The sequence below is a fragment of the Pseudophryne corroboree genome, chromosome 4, assembly GCF_028390025.1.
Source record: "Pseudophryne corroboree isolate aPseCor3 chromosome 4, aPseCor3.hap2, whole genome shotgun sequence".
Lineage (NCBI taxonomy): Eukaryota > Metazoa > Chordata > Amphibia > Anura > Myobatrachidae > Pseudophryne > Pseudophryne corroboree.
The window spans coordinates 390,393,363-390,413,786 of record NC_086447.1 but is presented as its reverse complement, the minus strand read 5'-3'; the positions used below and the strand labels follow the sequence as shown (position 1 = coordinate 390,413,786).

General features: G+C 45.8%; 1 protein-coding gene across 1 annotated transcript in view; it reads right to left on the bottom strand.

Annotated features, from left to right (window-relative positions):
- Positions 1 to 4,693: 4,693 nt before the first annotated feature.
- The window catches only part of LOC134909633 (elongin-A-like), a 195,477-nt gene continuing 179,746 nt past the window's right edge, over positions 4,694 to 20,424 (bottom strand). The window contains exons 10-11 of the mRNA XM_063916717.1: positions 14,215 to 14,348; positions 4,694 to 4,920 (exon numbers count right to left, since the gene is read on the bottom strand). Of these exons, the coding sequence (XP_063772787.1) occupies positions 4,859 to 4,920; positions 14,215 to 14,348 (196 nt within the window). The 3' untranslated portion in view covers positions 4,694 to 4,858. The remainder of the gene's footprint in view (positions 4,921 to 14,214; positions 14,349 to 20,424) is intronic.

Sequence of the window (20,424 nt, the reverse complement as noted above, 5' to 3'; positions counted from 1 at the left end):
ATTTTTTATATCATTATCATCCAGTCTATATTAGCAGCAGACGCAGTACGGTCGTCCACGGCTGTAGCTACCTCTGTGTCGGCAGTCGCTAGTCCATCCATAATTGTATACCACCTACCTGTGGTGGGTTTTTTTTCTATCTTCTTGATACTACTAGTAGCTTACTTTAGGAGTCTGCAGTGCTGAGCTGACAGTGTCCAGCAGGTCCGTCATTATATAATATATACCTGTCCGGCTGCAGTAGTGATATATATATATTTTTTATATCATTATCATCCAGTCTATATTAGCAGCAGACGCAGTACGGTAGTCCACGGCTGTAGCTACCTCTGTGTCGGCAGTCGCTCGTCCATCCATAATTGTATACCACCTACCTGTGGTGTTTTTTTTTTTCTATCTTCTTGATACTACTAGTAGCTTACTTTAGGAGTCTGCAGTGCTGAGCTGACAGTGTCCAGCAGGTCCGTCATTATATAATATATACCTGTCCGGCTGCAGTAGTGATATATATATATTTTTTATATCATTATCATCCAGTCTATATTAGCAGCAGACGCAGTACGGTAGTCCACGGCTGTAGCTACCTCTGTGTCGGCAGTCGCTCGTCAATCCATAAGTATACTAGTATCCATCCATCTCCATTGTTTACCTGAGGTGCCTTTTAGTTGTGCCTATTAAAATATGGAGAACAAAAATGTTGAGGTTCCAAAAATAGGGAAAGATCAAGATCGACTTCCACCTCGTGCTGAAGCTGCTGCCACTAGTCATGGCCGAGACGATGAAATGCCAGCAACGTCGTCTGCCAAGGCCGATGCCCAATGTCATAGTACAGAGCATGTAAAATCCAAAACACCAAATATCAGTAAAAAAAGGACTCAAAAATCTAAAATAAAATTGTCGGAGGAGAAGCGTAAACTTGCCAATATGCCATTTACCACACGGAGTGGCAAGGAACGGCTGAGGCCCTGGCCTATGTTCATGGCTAGTGGTTCAGCTTCACATGAGGATGGAAGCACTCAGCCTCTCGCTAGAAAAATGAAAAGACTCAAGCTGGCAAAAGCACAGCAAAGAATGGTGCGTTCTTCGAAATCACAAATCCACAAGGAGAGTCCAATTGTGTCGTTTGCGATGCCTGACCTTCCCAACACTGGACATGAAGAGCATGCGCCTTCCACCATTTGCACGCCCCCTGCAAGTGCTGGAAGGAGCACCCGCAGTCCAGTTCCTGATAGTCAGATTGAAGATGTCAGTGTTGAAGTACACCAGGATGAGGAGGATATGGGTGTTGCTGGCGCTGGGGAGGAAATTGACCAGGAGGATTCTGATGGTGAGGTGGTTTGTTTAAGTCAGGCACCCGGGGAGACACCTGTTGTCCGTGGGAGGAATAGGGCCATTGACATGCCTGGTGAAAATACCAAAAAATCAGCTCTACGGTGTGGAAGTATTTCAACAGAAATGCGGACAACATTTGTCAAGCCGTGTGTTGCCTTTGTCAAGCTGTAATAAGTAGGGGTAAGGACGTTAACCACCTCGGAACATCCTCCCTTATACGTCACCTGCAGCGCATTCATCATAAGTCAGTGACAAGTTCAAAAACTTTGGGCGACAGCGGAAGCAGTCCACTGACCAGTAAATCCCTTCCTCTTGTAACCAAGCTCACGCAAACCACCCCACCAACTCCCTCAGTGTCAATTTCCTCCTTCCCCAGGAATGCCAATAGTCCTGCAGGCCATGTCACTGGCAATTCTGACGAGTCCTCTCCTGCCTGGGATTCCTCCGATGCATCCTTGCGTGTAACGCCTACTGCTGCTGGCGCTGCTGTTGTTGCTGCTGGGAGTCGATGTTCATCCCAGAGGGGAAGTCGTACTCGTAAGACCACTTTTACTACTTCCAACAAGCAATTGACTGTCCAACAGTCCTTTGCGAGGAAGATGAAATATCACAGCAGTCATCCTGCTGCAAAGCGGATAACTGAGGCCTTGGCATCCTGGGCGGTGAGAAACGTGGTTCCGGTATCCATCATTACTGCAGAGGCAACTAGAGACTTGTTGGAGGTACTGTGTCCCCGGTACCAAATACCATCTAGGTTCCATTTCTCTAGGCAGGCGATACCGAAAATGTACACAGACCTCAGAAAAAGACTCACCAGTGTCCTAAAAAATGCAGTTGTACCCAATGTCCACTTAACCACAGACATGTGGACAAGTGGAGCAGGGCAGGCTCAGGACTATATGACTGTGACAGCCCACTGGGTAGATGTATGGACTCCCGCCGCAAGAACAGCAGCGGCGGCACCAGTAGCAGCATCTCGCAAATGCCAACTCTTTCCTAGGCAGGCTACGCTTTGTATCACCGCTTTCCAGAATACGCACACAGCTAAAAACCTCTTTCGGCAACTGAGGAAGATCATCGCAGAATGGCTTACCCCAATTGGACTCTCCTGTGGATTTGTGGCATCGGACAACGCCAGCAATATTGTGTGTGCATTAAATCTGGGCAAATTCCAGCACGTCCCATGTTTTGCACATACCTTGAATTTGGTGGTGCAGAATTATTTAAAAAACGAGAGGGGCGTGCAAGAGATGCTGTCGGTGGCCAGAAGAATTGCGGGACACTTTCGGCGTACAGGCACCACGTACAGAAGACTGGAGCACCACCAAAAACGCCTGAACCTGCCCTGCCATCATCTGAAGCAAGAAGTGGTAACGAGGTGGAATTCAACCCTCTATATGCTTCAGAGGTTGGAGGAGCAGCAAAAGGCAATTCAAGCCTATACAACTGAGCACGATATAGGAGGTGGAATGCACCTGTCTCAAGCGCAGTGGAGAATGATTTCAACGTTGTGCAAGGTTCTGCAACCTTTTGAACTTGCCACACGTGAAGTCAGTTCAGACACTGCCAGCCTGAGTCAGGTCATTCCCCTCATCAGGCTTTTGCAGAAGAAGCTGGAGACATTGAAGGAGGAGCTAACACAGAGCGATTCCGCTAGGCATGTGGGACTTGTGGATGGAGCCCTTAATTCGCTAACAAGGATTCACGGGTGGTCAATCTGTTGAAATCAGAGCACTATATTTTGGCCACCGTGCTCGATCCTAGATTTAAAACCTACCTTGGATCTCTCTTTCCGGCAGACACAAGTCTGCTGGGGTTCAAAGAACTGCTGGTGAGAAAATTGTCAAGTCAAGCGGAACGCGACCTGTCAACATCTCCTCCTTCACATTCTCCCGCAACTGGGGGTGCGAGGAAAAGGCTCAGAATTCCGAGCCCACCCGCTGGCGGTGATGCAGGGCAGTCTGGAGTGACTGCTGATGCTGACATCTGGTCCGGACTGAAGGACCTGCCAACGATTACGGACATGTCGTCTACTGTCACTGCATATGATTCTCTCCCCATTGAAAGAATGGTGGAGGATTATATGAGTGACCGCATCCAAGTAGGCACGTCAGACAGTCCGTACTTATACTGGCAGGAAAAAGAGGCAATTTGGAGGCCCTTGCACAAACTGGCTTTATTCTACCTAAGTTGCCCTCCCACAAGTGTGTACTCCGAAAGAGTGTTTAGTGCCGCCGCTCACCTTGTCAGCAATCGGCGTACGAGGTTACATCCAGAAAATGTGGAGAAGATGATGTTCATTAAAATGAATTATAATCAATTCCTCCGTGGAGACATTGACCAGCAGCAATTGCCTCCACAAAGTACACAGGGAGCTGAGATGGTGGATTCCAGTGGGGACGAATTGATAATCTGTGAGGAGGGGGATGTACACGGTGATATATCGGAGGATGATGATGAGGTGGACATCTTGCCTCTGTAGAGCCAGTTTGTGCAAGGAGAGATTAATTGCTTCTTTTTTGGTGGGGGTCCAAACCAACCCGTCATTTCAGTCACAGTCGTGTGGCAGACCCTGTCACTGAAATGATGGGTTGGTTAAAGTGTGCATGTCCTGTTTATACAACATAAGGGTGGGTGGGAGGGCCCAAGGACAATTCCATCTTGCACCTCTTTTTTCTTTCATTTTTCTTTGCGTCATGTGCTGTTTGGGGGGTGTTTTTTGGAAGGGCCATCCTGCGTGACACTGCAGTGCCACTCCTAGATGGGCCAGGTGTTTGTGTCGGCCACTAGGGTCGCTTAGCTTACTCACACAGCTACCTCATTGCGCCTCTTTTTTTCTTTGCGTCGTGTGCTGTTTGGGGAGTGTTTTTTGGATGGGCCATCCTGCGTGACACTGCAGTGCCACTCCTAGATGGGCCAGGTGTTTGTGTCGGCCACTTGGGTCGCTTAGCTTAGCCATCCAGCAACCTCGGTGCAAATTTTAGGACTAAAAATAATATTGTGAGGTGTGAGGTGTTCAGAATAGACTGAAAATGAGTGGAAATTATGGTTATTGAGGTTAATAATACTTTGGGATCAAAATGACCCCCAAATTCTATGATTTAAGCTGTTTTTTAGGGTTTTTTGAAAAAAACACCCGAATCCAAAACACACCCGAATCCGACAAAAAAAATTCGGTGAGGTTTTGCCAAAACGCGTTCGAACCCAAAACACGGCCGCGGAACCGAACCCAAAACCAAAACACAAAACCCGAAAAATTTCCGGTGCTCATCACTACTTTCTTATACGACGTCTGTTTAATCTTTTGTTTTATACCAAATCGGATATTTAAAAAAAAAAAATAAACGTTACAAAACAACTGTTTGACAGTTCTAGTATTATACTTTATTAGAATACAATATAAACCAATTCATTCATAATTGAATTAATACTTTTTCTAGGCACCAAGCATTGAAGAAAAAAAAAAAAAGGAAAAATTATATATTAACATTTTGTTGTTTTCAATTTCCTCACAGGATCTTAAAACTTATCTTGGTCCTACTCTGTTCTTGAACGCTCGCATGGATTTTGCCATCATTGGTGCAATTCCTAAAGGAAGAGAAAATGTTTTAAAAGCTATGTATGAAAATTGAAATTGTATACTTTAAAACCAAAAAACAAGTTTCCATGGAATAAAAATAGAAAAACACAAAACTGTAAATTAAGCTTGGAAAAAAAATATATAGCAGTGGTGGACATTTTACAAACTGATATTTCCTTCTGTGGGGGAATCATAGGCTCATTGCATGCTGTAAAATTCTATCTCATGTATCTGACTTGATATTATATATAAAGATGGATATAAAAAAACAAAAAAAAAAAAAAAAACTATTAAGTCAGTGTGGTCAATCCAGTTAGGTAACGGCTGGGTCCTGTGAGCAGCTCTCACAGCTAAGGGGGGGGGGGGCTCCATTCCTAATCTTGCCCTAGGCTCCAAGAACCCTAGTTACGCCACTGCCCCTCAACCCCCCCCCCACACACACACGTGCCAATATATACTAATCTATAACTATATATTTACTAACTATATTATACATATATTTCATAAACTTCTATAGAATTGAATATATAATTAAAATTAAATTACTATATGATAAATAGTAGAGCCACTATCCTGCCCGGTGCTGGTTCCAGTCAGTCACGCCTATTCCCCCTGCTCCTCTCTAAGGACTACACATCAGGAACAGAACACGGAAGGGGCGGGCAGGTGCCGTGCAGTGTTGTGTGGGGACCAAACCAGGTGACCACAGGGGGGAGGGTGCACCTTACTACCATGTGTTTGCATATCTGTGCTGCCGCGCCGGACGGACCATCTAATCCACTACTAGGTGCCACAGCCATGTTTAGTTCCCCTCAGAACCTCGGGGTACGGCAAGGTTGTATCCACCTGTTGACGGGCCTGCATGGCACCCTAGATTATCAGCATGATTACATGGCATCCCTAGGCCAAAAGTTTCTTATTGAAAAACTCAGCAAACATTTTTAAAGTAAACTGTGGTAACCTGTCATCCAGACCTTCAATTATGTGGTGGTGGACAGGGTTGTTCTTCTATTTGTCCACATATTTTATGATTGGCATCAACAGTACTGGCTATGCCCATCACATTGACCAAAAATAATTTTATTTGGTCCTGGACCATCAACCCCTTGCACCCCTGTAAGTGCCACATCACTCAGCTTGGGGACTACTGTCTTATGGCCTTAACAGCTGTCTATACAGTCCTGCTATCTCAGTTGTCACTATTTTGAGGTCTAAAATGGTTTTGCCACTTTTAAATGCACTACTCCAAGGCAGTATTTTGTAGAAAAGTTGCGCAACCTCACAGCGATTACTGCAAATTGGCATTGCTAATTGGATCTTACATTTCACAGGTGTGCACCTTTGTGTGATGTATCAGAGTTTCATGAAACAAACTCTCACCTAATTGGATTGACCCCATGTTATGTATATACAGCTCATTTTCGCTTTATGGAAAGAATTTAATTGAAAGCACTGGCAGCTGTCTTTCCGGCATGCCTGATAGAGCTATTCAACTGTTTCTCCTGTCGGACGTGACCAGCTGCAAAAAGTGACCTGTTTGGTCACCCAAAAGGCACTTTTCACCATCGCACATATTAGTTTAGTTGGGTTTGCCTGCTTTACGCGGCTAAAGCCGACACTAATGGGCATGATAAGGAGCATCAATTAATTATCATTCCCTGCAATCCCCTGTCACTTTAGACAGGAAATTGGGTGGCAATAACAATTGAATTCCCCCTTAGACCTCCATGCATGCATCTTACAGAGTTGTATTATAAAGTATGCTATTATTTGTTCCAGTTTACTTCCTCTAATACAAAACATGAATCTAGAGGTTTGACGAACTGATCTCTTCACGGCTGAACTCTGTATATGATGGACTGCTTATTCAAAGAAGTATCCTTCTATGTAAATGTACTGGTGACGACAGTGAATCAGCTTTACAATAGACAAGAAATGGCTGAAGTAAAACTGCACATTGTGTCCTGCAGCGGTGGTGTATTCTCTCGGGTCCTGTGTCTGGATCAGGTGCTATAAAGTGCTCCGTGGGAGATTTAAAATAAAAACAAAAAAAACAGAACACTAGCTCGCCAAAGCATTTCTTCAAATATACTCGATATCTTCAAAAGGCATACAGACCAGAAAATTGTAGAGTAATATCGTCCATCGATCTTCTTTGCGTATTACAGTATAAATGTGTAATATAAATCTGAATGTTTCTATTATATTCCACACCTCCCTTTTGGTAGTGAACTAGAAGTGTTTACTTCACTCTGTCCACTAGGTGGCATGCTAAACTACTGTTTTTTTATTTACTTTTTTATTTAAAGAGACTTTAGTTTGGGTACTCTGCGTAAGCATTGGTTCAGTTTGCTTAATGGGGGTAATTCTGAGTTGATCGCAGCAGGATTTTTGTTAGCAGTTGGGCAAAACCATGTGCACTGCAGGGGAGGCAGATATAACATGTGCAGAGAGTTAGATTTGGGTGTGGTGTGTTCAATCTGCAATCTTAATTGCAGTGTAAAAATAAAGCAGCCAGTATTTACCCTGCACAGAAACAAAATAACCCACACAAATCTAATTCTCTCTGCAAATGTTATATCTGCCCCCCCCCCCCCCCCCCCCCTGCAGTGCACATGGTTTTGCCCAACTTTCCATCTTAGACCGGGATCTGAGGGTGGCTGCTACTATCTGCTAAGCTGGATACCTTGTGGAAACTTGGTTTTAAATGCTGTTTTAACTACGTTCGTTTGTAAGTGCATTGATGTATTAAATTCTTTACATGTTAAAAGGATTATTGCACTATCTCTTCTTTATGTGCCTCAAACCTCAAAACACATACTATGTGGAGGTAGTCGCACTTATTTTTTAGATTTATACATCGGTCCAGATCCTTGCCTAGATATCCTCAGCTGGATGATAAGCAGTTTGCCGTGTGGGATCATGAAACACGCTGTTTACTAACATCTCCTATATAATAGCCCAGATCTGTGACTTTGTGATTCATTTGCTAACGCTGGGCGGAGTCACAACAGTGGGCGGAGTTAGTCAAATGAGTCACAGATCTGGCCAAATCTACAGGAGACTAGGAGCAGAAGCAGATAGTATGGGCATGGCACAGGCAGGGGTGCATACCTCCCAGCTTTCTGCAGGAGCTTTCTTCAGACAGAAGGAGGGACACACACTCGGCGAAAAGGGGGCGTGGCTTCACGGGAGGGCCCCGTTTTCGTCAATGAGGGGGCATGCCCAGCGCTCTGTGAGCTGCTGGCATGCCCCCAGGGGCTGATTATGAGTCTGGGGGGGCCAGGGCACTTGAGACAGGGGAGCCCTATCTCATTGCTGTGCCTGCTGTGGGTTGGGGGCGTGGCCTAATCGCGGCCCGCGAGGCCACGCCCCCTTACGCAAATTCCGTTGTTTTTTAAATGGAATTTTGGCCCCTCAGCTAGGGGTAAATCCAGAGGAGGTGATCGCTCCCATCTACACACCCGCACAGGCAGAAGAAAGCAGGGAGACTGCTGCCTCCCTGCAACACCACAGACCTGCCAACACGCAGCAGCGTGTGCTGACAGTAGCACAATGCTGCCGTTGTTGCTGGCAGGACGGGGGGGGGGGGCTTCTGAGCTGGGACAGAGCTACTCGAGCCGGGGGGCCCCCTAAAACTGTGGGGCCAACGGTACGTACCCCCTGCCCCCCCCCTTAATCCGGCTCTGCTGCTGGAACCCCCCTTAATCCATACCCCCTGATGCCCCCTCACCCTCTGTCTCCACTATTCACCGCTGCTCTGCTAAGCAGAACAGCGAGTACAGGAGCTTTCCAACTGACCCCCCCGTTACCGCGGGACACTGCGACCCGCGGGTGGGACAGCGGGACAGACCCAAAAAAATGGGACTGTCCCGCGAAAATCGGGACATTTGGGAGGTATGGGGGTGTGTGAGGGGGTATGCCGTACAGACAGACGGGCACCGGCTCACTGTGTGCTTGACCCCCCCCTCTCTGGCGCGGAGGAGCGTCACTTTCTGGCACACTCCACGCTTCTTAGCTGCAGTTTTGTGGGGCACCTGCCGCTGTGCAGGTTCCGTACTGCCTCTGTTATCTCCAGCCCCGGCAACCCCACCGCTAGCTGCAGCGCTGCCACCCACAGTGAGGTGCGCCCAGCTCCTTCACACACTTTAGCCGGCGGGTAACGCTGCAGAAGTCCGAGCTGCTTGCAGGCTCCGACCCCCTCCTCCCTCCAGCCGCAGCATCTCCTGGGGCTAACCAGTCACTCCCAGTCTCCCCTTACCACAGTGCCCGGCAGCTGCGCGAGGTCTGCGGTGTGTGACTGAGGAGGGGGGAAGGGATGCGGACGGGCAGAGAGTCAGCCATGCCAAGTCTCCACCAGCAGCAGATCCCAACAGGTTGGAGTGGAACAGCAGCAGCCAGCAGCAGTGACTCCGGTAAGACACATCTGTGTCACCACTGTTTTGTCCCTAATACCAATCTCTCCCGTGCCCTGTGTTCTGTCATGTCCCTGTCACCCCTGGCCTTGCCCTGCCACCCTTATCCTGGCCCTTTCACCCTTATCCTGGCCCTGTCACCCATATCCTGGCCCTGTCACCCTTATCCTGGCCCTGTCACCCTTATGCTGGCCCTGTTACCCCTATCCTGGCCCTGTTACCCCTGTGCTTGCCCTGTCAACCCTATACTGGCCCTGTCACCCCTGTCCTGTTCCTGCCACCCCTACCCTGGCCTGTCACCCCTATCCTGTCCCTGTCATTTCTGTCCTGGCCCCGTCACCCCTTTTCTGACTCTGTCACCCCTGTCCTGGCCCCGTCAACCCTGTTCTGACCCTGTCACCCCTGTCCTGGCCCTGTTACTACATACCCTCCAACTACCTTTTTGGCAGGTACAGTACCCGCAGCGCCTCCAGACCTCTCCCCAATGCACCACACCTCTGCACCTTCCCCTCCACCTCTCCCCCACACGCTGTGCCTCCAGACCCCCTACACCACCCGTGGCTCCCACTCCTCCGCCCCTTCACCACCCACAGCACCTCCAGGCCCCCTCCACCATCCACCCCCTTTATATGTCTCCCCCCACACCTGCCCCCCTCCACCCGCAGCATCTGCAGACACCCTCCTCAATCCGCGGTCCCCCCCTCACCCACCCCTCCCCCACCAATGGCACCACCGCACCTGCCCCTCCACCACCAGCAGCACCTCCGGACCTCCTTCCCTATGCGCCGCACCACCCATTCCTGCCCCTCCCCTACCCATGGCGCCTGCGGACCACTACCCCACCCCCGGTACTCCCACCCCTTCCCATCCCACAGCACCTCCGGAACCCTTCACCCATCCACAACATCCCCACACCTGCCCCTCTCCCACCCATGGCACCCCTGCCCCTCCCCCACCTGCAGTGCCTCCGGACACCTCCCCAATCTGCATCCCCCACTCCTCTGCCCCTCCCCCACCCGCAGCACCTCCCGACTCTTCCCCATCCGGGCCCCACCCCCACTTCTGCCCCCCTCCACCTGCAGCATCTACAGACACCATCCGCAGTCCCCCCCCGCACCTGCTACATTCTGTACATCGTGCCCTGCAGGTGCTGTTCACGCCGTCGCAAGGGGCTGCGCCTCCTTCACCATCGCACGCCCTTTCATTGTGCAATATTTAACCACTAACAAAGGAATGCAGTTAATACTTTATATAATACAAATATTGAACCCCAGAAAGGCATGCAAGGGTTAAGGGGGCGTAGCCCCTTGCGACGGTGTGAAGAGCGCCCGTAGGGCGCGATGAAGCACCTAGTATGTTTGTAAGTGCATTGATTTATTTAGAGACTACCCTTTGTAAAAGGACTACTACACTATCTCTTGTATTCTTTGTGCTCTACCTCAAACACATGATATGTGGAGGTAGTCACGTTGTGTCTTTCTAGATTCCTATTAAGAAAGGTGAAATAAGAAAATTTGAGTCTAGATTGCAAGCCTGCTCTCTCTGGAAATAGCGGGGTGATTATACTTATATTTTAAAGCTCCTATTGTGGTGTACTATTTTTAACCTCTGAGCGCCTTGTGTATGCGTGCTTTTCTACTTCTATATAGTGTTTTAAGTGTTTTTTTGGATGTACACTCTATCACGCATATTTAGGCTGCACCTCTGGTTTTAATTGCGCACATTTTTTCCCTACCTTCTGTTCCACGTTTGCCCAACTGCTAAAAAAAATTCCTGCTGCGATCAATTTGGAATTACCCCCATTGTGTGCAATAGTTATATTTTTCGGATTGCCATTATTTATTTTCAACTGTATATTCATACTTCTTAATTACATTTATAGTATAGCTTACAAATATACACATGTGCAACAACAAGGTGTATCTGGAAATTGTGTTCAAATGCTTTATACAGATTTATGTGCAACCCATCAATTGTTGGTTATGCTGTTTTTCCAGCGTTTTTCTTAATGGTGGTAAAACTGCTAAGATTGTTTAAGAGTTTGTAGATGATGCAAGTGGAGCGAGTATCTAGATACATATAGTATACTTCATTTTGTGTACTCTACCTGTGTTTAGTCTTCATAGTTGTAAGGGTTACATATGTGTAGTGGGGCTGAGCATAGGATAGCACCACTGATGTATGAGAGCTGAAAGAGGAGACTTCTCTGGATTCAGGTAAGCTGCCGAATCAAATTCAAGCTTGTCCAATTGGTCACCATGGCGGTGAGCCAAACTGTGCATGCTACCAGCTTTAGCTAGCACAAGTGTATCTCTTCAGTTCAATGTCAAAGCCAGAAGAGGAAACATCTCCCAGAGAAGACTGCACAAAACCATTAAAAAAAATGTATTCCGTTCAACCACTAGAGGAGCCTTTACAGGCCTGCCCAAGCCTCCAGTACCCCCAAATAGATTAGCCACCAAGGACTAAGTTCAGTCAGCTCAATAAATTTAGAAACATTCCATGCCATAGTTTGCCAGCAAAATGATTGCACAGAGTTCGAAAGGTATACCAAGGCATAGTTCCCTTTTAGGCCCAAATAAGATATTTTGCACCAGAGAACCTCCCGGATTAACCTGAAATGAGATTTCCCAGCTTCCAGGCCCCCATTGGTAGTGTACTTCCTTTTAGTGCATTGGGCCTAATTATGAGTTGATCGCAGCAGCAAATTTGTTAGCAGTTGGGCAAAACCATGGGGGCAGATATAACATTTGCAGAGAGAGTTAGATTTGGGTGGGGTGTATTCAAACTGAACTCTAAATTGCAGTGTAAAAATAAAGCAGCCAGTATTTACCCTGCACAGAAACAAAATAACCCACCCAAATCTAACTCTCTCTGCAAATGTTTTATCTGCCACACCCGCAGTGCACATGGTTTTGCCCAACTGCTAACAAACTTGCTGCTGCGATCAACTCAAAAGTCAATTACCCCCATTGTTCTTTGATTTTGTCACAAGTTTTGTATTGTAAGTTTATGGTTGTGCAAGTTATTGTTATTAGGGTAATTTTGCATGAAGCAGTTGGATAGAATGGGTGGAACATATTACGCAGTAAATAGTGTTAGGAGCATTGCGGGCAGGCATTGTGTGATTCTTGCAGCTGGATTGCAGTGCGGCAAGGGTATCCGGGCAGGTATTCTGGTGAGTATTTTTGGTATGTCAGAACACACTTGTGTGAGGAAGGTGTTTGAGGGGAAACTCTTTCCTGCCACAGACGAGAGTGTGTACATGTCCTCCATACTTTTATTTCTATTTTCCCAGTTGCTGTGGACAGAATGGACTAGGTTGTTACTTCTTGACAGATCAGTTAGTCTGGATGTGGCAAGTCACCTCCATAAATGTACTGTGATTCTGATTTGTCTGGTTGTGTTGGGGGAGATAGTAGTAATTGGAAAAACTACATGAGGATAAGCAAAATTTGCAAGGGGGTTTATATTTGAGGGACAAGCCAGAGTGACTTACACCGAGTACCAATGACAGTTTTAAATATTACATTTTTTAGTTATATTGTTGGCAAAACCCATAAGAACTAGCACTAAAAAGCCTCTGTCCACATTGTACTCATTTAACGCAATATCATATTATAGCCAGAGACGGTGGTATAGCCTGTGCTCAGCAGGCAATGTGGCCGCTCTGAGGGCCTAATTCAGACCTGATCGCAGCTGTGCGTTTTCGCACAGCAGCTGATCAGTTCTGAACTGCGTATGCGTCGGCAACGCAGTGCGCCGGCGCATGCCAGACAGCAGACGCCCATCTCAGCCCTGCGATCACCTCTGCCTGATTGACAGGCAGAGACTTCGCTGGGTGGGAGGGGGCGGGCCAGTGGCATTTGGCCACCATTTCAGGGGCGTGGTTTGGGCAACGCATGTTGGGGGAACATGCAGCCACTGCGATCTGGACAGTGACGAGTAGCTCCCTGCCAGCGAGCAGGAGCTGCGCTGGCTGGGAGCTACTCTTCAAGTAAAAAAGCATCGTCGCTGTGCAATGCTTTTGTACTTGTGCGGTAGGGCAGAGCCAGACATGCGGGGCAGACTAGCCCTGTGCTGGGTCCCCCCCCACATGTCTGAGTAACTGATCGTTGCCGTGCAAAATCGATCAAGTCTGAATTAGGCCCTGTGTTACTGGAAGTAGGGATGTCCTGCAAGCTATTGTACCCTGCTATTATATTTTACTACCAGAAAATCTGCAGTTTGAAGATTTTCCAATCAAAGAACAAATCTACATACGTAGCTTCATATTTGAGAAGCATCTGAAACGATAGCATGTATATTATTCAATGCTATTACTAGCTCTTTTCTAGTGGAAACATGGATTTTAAGTCATAGTTGCCGACTTTTGGGCTGCTCTCTCCGGGAGAGAGCAGCCAGTCGGCTCAGCAGGGGGGCGGGCAGTGAGCTGATGTGAGGAGGGGGGCGGACCGGAGGTGGCACGGGGGCGGGGCGGGCCAGAGGAGGGACAGGGGCGTGGCTGCTGGATCACGTCGTGCAAGCCACGCCCCCCACTGTGTAATGCCGCAATTGGCTTGCATGACGCGATTCAACAAGAATCGCGTCATCGCCTGCCCGGACCGCCCACTTCACTCGCTAAGTGGGCTGCCGGGCAGGGGGGGACCCCTGTAATCGGGAGACTTGCCTGCTCTTCCGGGGGGCCGGGAGGGTCACCTGATTTTCGGGAGCCTCCCGGCCATTCCGGGAGGGTAGGCAAGTATGTTTTAAGTTCTCTGGCTTATTAAAATGAGCACCGACTGTCATCTCTCTCAAACCTCATAAAGAGGCAGCAAATGCACATTGTGATCATCTATATAATATAAAGACAATATAAAGATACGGAAGGAAAAAACAAACACTTACTTCTTGCAGTCTTTTTTGGATCTTGATTTTGACAACCAAATTGGCTATTACCTACAGGCACTGCCACAGCGGTATTAGTGGGTACACTTGGGCTTTGAATTGAGACCGTTTCCTTTGATTCAGATTTTTGTAACCTAAATTGAACACATATTAGAAAAAAAGGAAATTTAATTTAAAAAAAAAATACACGCATAATGCAACACAATATACAAATAAATATTGGGCCTTATTCAAGTTTGTTAGCACACCTAAAAAGATCAAAAAGGGCAAAACCATGTTGCACTGCAGGTGGGGCAGATGTAACATGTGCAGAGAGAGAGAGTTAGATTTGGGTGGGGTGTGTTCAAACTCAAATCTAAATTGCAGTGTAAAAATAAAGCAGCCAGTATTTACCATGCAGAGAAACAAAATAACCCACCCAAATCTAAAACTATCTGCACATGTTAAATGTCCCCACCTGCAGTGCAACATGGTTTTGCCCAATTGCTTACTTTTTTGGTTTGCTAACAATTTTTTTTTTAATGCTTAAATGACCACTAAACCCAAAACTGGCAGTGTTAACCAGATGTTCTTCTGCACCTGATAAAGTATCTTATTGATTGATTAAAAAGCAGAGACCAAGGTCCCAAATCAGAGGTTCACATAATGTTGATGTCAGTGTCACGATGGTCTTGTGGCAGCGATCTTTGAGAGGATTTATCCACAATGTAAGTGACAGAAACCCAGCATTTGGGGGCGTTAACCGGAGGTGGCTAGGACAATGCTGGAGTGTCAGAATTATTTTATGAGGGTTTTAAAGTGTTGCACTGCAAATTCTTTCACAGCAGGACAGTGCCAGGTGTCTTAGGTAAGATGCTCAGCCGTGCTCTGAGGTTCGATGTGCGACTGATGTTTCCAATGTTGTGGATTTTGTACGCAAGTGGTGGACATGAGACACTGGCAGTGGTTGTCTCTGTACACAAGAAAGTGGTTGTGTAATAGAAGCGCTGCCCTTGTAACATGTTAACTCACTGCAAAGTAGTGGAAGAGCATGGTGGCTATATGTACTGTATTCTGTATAAACACCCTAGTTATTAATGTAATCTAACAGGTCTATTTACTAAGCCTTGGATGGAGATAAAGTGGTCGGACATAAAGTACCAGCCAATCAGCTCCTAACTGCCATGTCATAGGCTGGTTGTCAAAATGAGTTAGGAGCCGTTTGGCTGGTACTTTATCTCCAACCAAGGCTTAGTAAATAGACCCCTAAGAGGTAAATATATTATAGCGACACGGATCGTTACTAAGGTGAAGCAGGAAGGGACATCGACAAGATGTATAAACGAAAGCGAAAGCTCCCTCTGAGCACACAGCGAATCAGCTCAGTTCTAATGCGCAGTGTCTCCCTGCCCGGCCAGCTTCACTGAGCCTGTGCGGGATCTCGCCACTCACGCGAGATCCCCTGCGCAGTCCGGAGCTGGCACCAACCACAGACATGGACAGCTCTGTCCCTGCTCTTGAGATAGGGAATCGCCACCTGCAGCTGTCAAAATCGATTCTGACAGTTCATACATTGCCCCCTCATATCAGCGTGCTATCTGTTATAGCAGTACCGATATGTCACTAAGCCGGCACTGTAGCCGTCATACATGGGAGAGAAGCGGTCTCAGTGCACATAACGTGCGCTTATGCGGCTTCTCTCCCACAACGACATACAATACATTTACCCCTGATTCCCCTATTGCATAACTACTTGACTTACCCTTTTCTAGGTAAAACGACAATTCCAGCCTAAACCCTGGTCTGTGGGATGCATCAGCATTCCCTGTTGCATAACCTGCAGCTACAGTCGAGTATAAACTGTTACCTAGCTAACCAGAACTGTCCTTAAAATTATAATTATACTCAACTTAAAATGGATACTAGTGGCTAATAGTGACAGAGTGAGAGGCAGGTAAAAAGTTTGCTAGAGTCTAAGATTTTCCATCCTGTTGAATAATATTCTTACTCATATAGTTTGCACTACTTATTTGTTTGCAGGGCAAACCATTGTATTCAAATAAACCGAGGAGCAGTGAGGTCACTGGCTGTGGAGGCATTGGCTGCTATCACAGCCAGATTTACACACACAAAAATGATTAACGTAATACAACTAGGACTACAAAAATTATTCGAATGAGTCACTCAAAAACAAAAGTTTTTAAATAACTACTTATTTGTATTTGTCAGTGAACTTAATCCCTCCCCTCAAAACAAAAAAATAATAATAATAATACTTAATTAATTAAAAAAACACACAAAAATCTTGTATTTATATTGTGAGCAAAGTGATGTCACAGTTCACTGGGGAAGCAAACGTTTGGGCTATTACTCTGGTATTTTATTTTTGTGAATTGAAAGGTGTCTCACTACTGTGTATGATAATAATAATAATAATAATAATAATAATAATAATAATAATGCACTGTTTACCTGTTTTAGTTTATTTGTAAAATCAGTGATGAATCAGGGTGATCAGTCTGTGGGTCAGGGTAATCATCTTAATACTAGCAACACAAGCACTACTAGTAATTCATCATCTTCTAGTAGTGGACACAAAGGGGTAAATGTACTAAGATGGGAGTTCTATTTAAGATGGGATGTTGCCCATAGCAACCAATCAGATTCCACTTCTCATTTATCCAGCACCTTCTAGAAGATAATACCTGGAATCTGATTGGTTGCTATGGGCAACATCCCATATTAAATAGAACTCCCACCTAAGTAAATTTACCCCAAAGTGCATGTGGGAAGAAGAATGTTTTAGCAAGGCCATTCCAAATCACATAATTCTTGCTTAATGTCAATTAAAATGTCGACTTGTGGTGATAGGACTGTCAGTGGAAATGTTACTGATTAATGTAGTGATTTTGCCAAAAGAAAAAGACAGCTGACATTCCATACACCACCCCTAGTGGCAAAGAAAGGTTTAGACTACGGCCACATTTTGTTCGACCTGGTACTAGTACAAACAAGCTGAGGTCAAAAGTGAGTGGTCAACACACACACAATCATGAGTCTTTCCAAGCACTAGCTACTTGCTCTAAGTGTAGTACTAGCAGCGTAACTGGGAGCCCATTACCTACTTCATTTAGTCACCCAGGTGGAAAAGGACACCATCAGCATGATTTGGTTCCGAGAGAGGCCACCATGCATTGTTGCTGCAGACTTTTTTTATATCATTGGTAGGCATTTCCCAGTTATGAATACAAGCAAAAGAACACATACATTATTTCTCTACTCTAAGTAACTGCATGGGGCAGCATTTCCCCAGTTATGAATATAAACAAAGAAAAATGCATTATCTCGAGATTTCCTGTCCCAATTCTTCGGGTCACTACACAGCATACAAATCATTACTTTAAATGGATTTGGGTTGGAGTCATACTTGTGCTGAAGTTGGGACAGCGTTTTGACTATAACATTTTCATCTACTGAAGCAGTCGGAATACACTTGGTGTTTTTGCATGCTTAACGTTGCTGTCCTATTCATAATCCTTGCTGATGAAGATACCCATGATGAAGACCAGGGGACGGGTAAGGGAATGAAATACAGCCAAAAAATTGGAAGCCTGCTGCTTGCACCATAACGTTTGGTTATTCGCATCAACCCCAGACCTAGAGTAAAATAATAATAATCCTGGCACACTGAAGACTGTAAGCCCATACAGAGAGATGTCAGGGCCTAATATTAATCACTCAATTGTTGCGGCCTTAATTACTTTAAATTACTTTATACTCAAATCTAATTTTCTCTTTTTTTCCATCAATTTTATAAATAAATGTTATTAGAATTTTGTAAACAAAACAAGTAAAGAAAAAATCGTTTAAAAAAAATACATCAACACTACAATGAAAATTCCTTTAAAAGCATAGGCATTATAGAAAGTTTTTCGTTATCTGATATGTTGCAGAAATGTGATAACAGCTAGAAATGCAGAAATGTGATAACAGTTGTGTGTCATATCAGTAGGGTTTAGTTGATTAGCTGTTCAAACCACCACCTCTGAACACGGGTTATGCATAACACGTGTTCATGTGCGGTCTGAAAGGTGACCCGGTATTTCATCCCTGGTCATGAGCAGGGTTGAACACGGTTTCAACCCGGCTCACTGTGCAGTGTGAACGGGAGCCGGGTCTTTGCTAGAGATGAGCGGGTTCGGTTTCTCTGAATCCGAACCCGCCAGAACTTCATGTTTTTTTTCACGGGTCCGAGCGACTCGGATCTTCCCGCCTTGCTCGGTTAACCCGAGCGCGCCCGAACGTCATCATGACGCTGTCGGATTCTCGCGAGGCTCGGATTCTATCGCGAGACTCGGATTCTATATAAGGAGCCGCGCGTCGCCGCCATTTTCACACGTGCATTGAGATTGATAGGGAGAGGACGTGGCTGGCGTCCTCTCCGTTTAGAATTAGAATAGATTAGAGAGACACTTGATTTACTAATTTTGGGGAGCATTAGGAGTACTCAGTAGTGTACAGTGCAGAGTTTTGCTGATAGTGACCAGTGACCACCACTTTTATTTATAATCCGTTCTCTGCCTGAAAAAAGCGATACACAGCACACAGTGACTCAGTCACATACCATATCTGTGTGCACTGCTCAGGCCAGTGTGCTGCATCATCTATTATCTATATATAATATTATATAGATCTGTCTGACTGCTCAGCTCACACAGCTTATAATTGTGGGGGAGACTGGGGAGCACTACTGCAGTGCCAGTTATAGGTTATAGCAGGAGCCAGGAGTACATAATATATTATATAGTGAGTGACCACCAGACACACAGTGCAGTTTATTTAATATATCCGTTCTCTGCCTGAAAAAAGCGATACACACAGTGACTCAGTCAGTCACATACCATATCTGTGTGCACTGCTCAGGCTCAGGCCAGTGTGCTGCATCATCTATATATATTATATATCTGTCTGACTGCTCAGCTCACACAGCTTATAATTGTGGGGGAGACTGGGGAGCACTACTGCAGTGCCAGTTATAGGTTATAGCAGGAGCCAGGAGTACATAATATTATATTAAAATTAAACAGTGCACACTTTTGCTGCAGGAGTGCCACTGCCAGTGTGACTAGTGACCAGTGACCTGACCACCAGTATATAATATTAGTAGTATACTATCTCTTTATCAACCAGTCTATATTAGCAGCAGACACAGTACAGTGCGGTAGTTCACGGCTGTGGCTACCTCTGTGTCGGCACTCGGCAGCCCGTCCATAATTGTATATACCAGTGACCTAACCGTGGTTTTTTTTTCTTTCTTTATACATACATACTAGTTACGAGTATACTATCTCTTTATCAACCAGTCTATATATTAGCAGCAGACACAGTACAGTGCGGTAGTTCACGGCTGTGGCTACCTCTGTGTCGGCACTCGGCAGCCCGTCCATAATTGTATATACCACCTAACCGTGGTTTTTTTTTCTTTCTTTATACATACATACTAGTTACGAGTATACTATCTCTTTATCAACCAGTCTATATATTAGCAGCAGACACAGTACAGTGCGGTAGTTCACGGCTGTGGCTACCTCTGTGTCGGCACTCGGCAGCCCGTCCATAATTGTATATACCACCTAACCGTGGTTTTTTTTTCTTTCTTTATACATACATACTAGTTACGAGTATACTATCTCTTTATCAACCAGTCTATATATTAGCAGCAGACACAGTACAGTAGTTCACGGCTGTGGCTACCTCTGTGTCGGCACTCGGCAGCCCGTCCATAATTGTATATACCACCTAACCGTGGTTTTTTTTTTCTTTCTTTATACATACATACTAGTTACGAGTATACTATCTCTTTATCAACCAGTCTATATATTAGCAGCAGACACAGTACAGTAGTTCACGGCTGTGGCTACCTCTGTGTCGGCACTCGGCAGCCCGTCCATAATTGTATATACCACCTAACCGTGGTTTTTTTTTCTTTCTTTATACATACATACTAGTTACGAGTATACTATCTCTTTATCAACCAGTCTATATATTAGCAGCAGACACAGTACAGTGCGGTAGTTCACGGCTGTGGCTACCTCTGTGTCGGCACTCGGCAGCCCGTCCATAATTGTATATACCACCTAACCGTGTTTTTTTTTCTTTCTTTATACATACATACTAGTTACGAGTATACTATCTCTTTATCAACCAGTCTATATATTAGCAGCAGACACA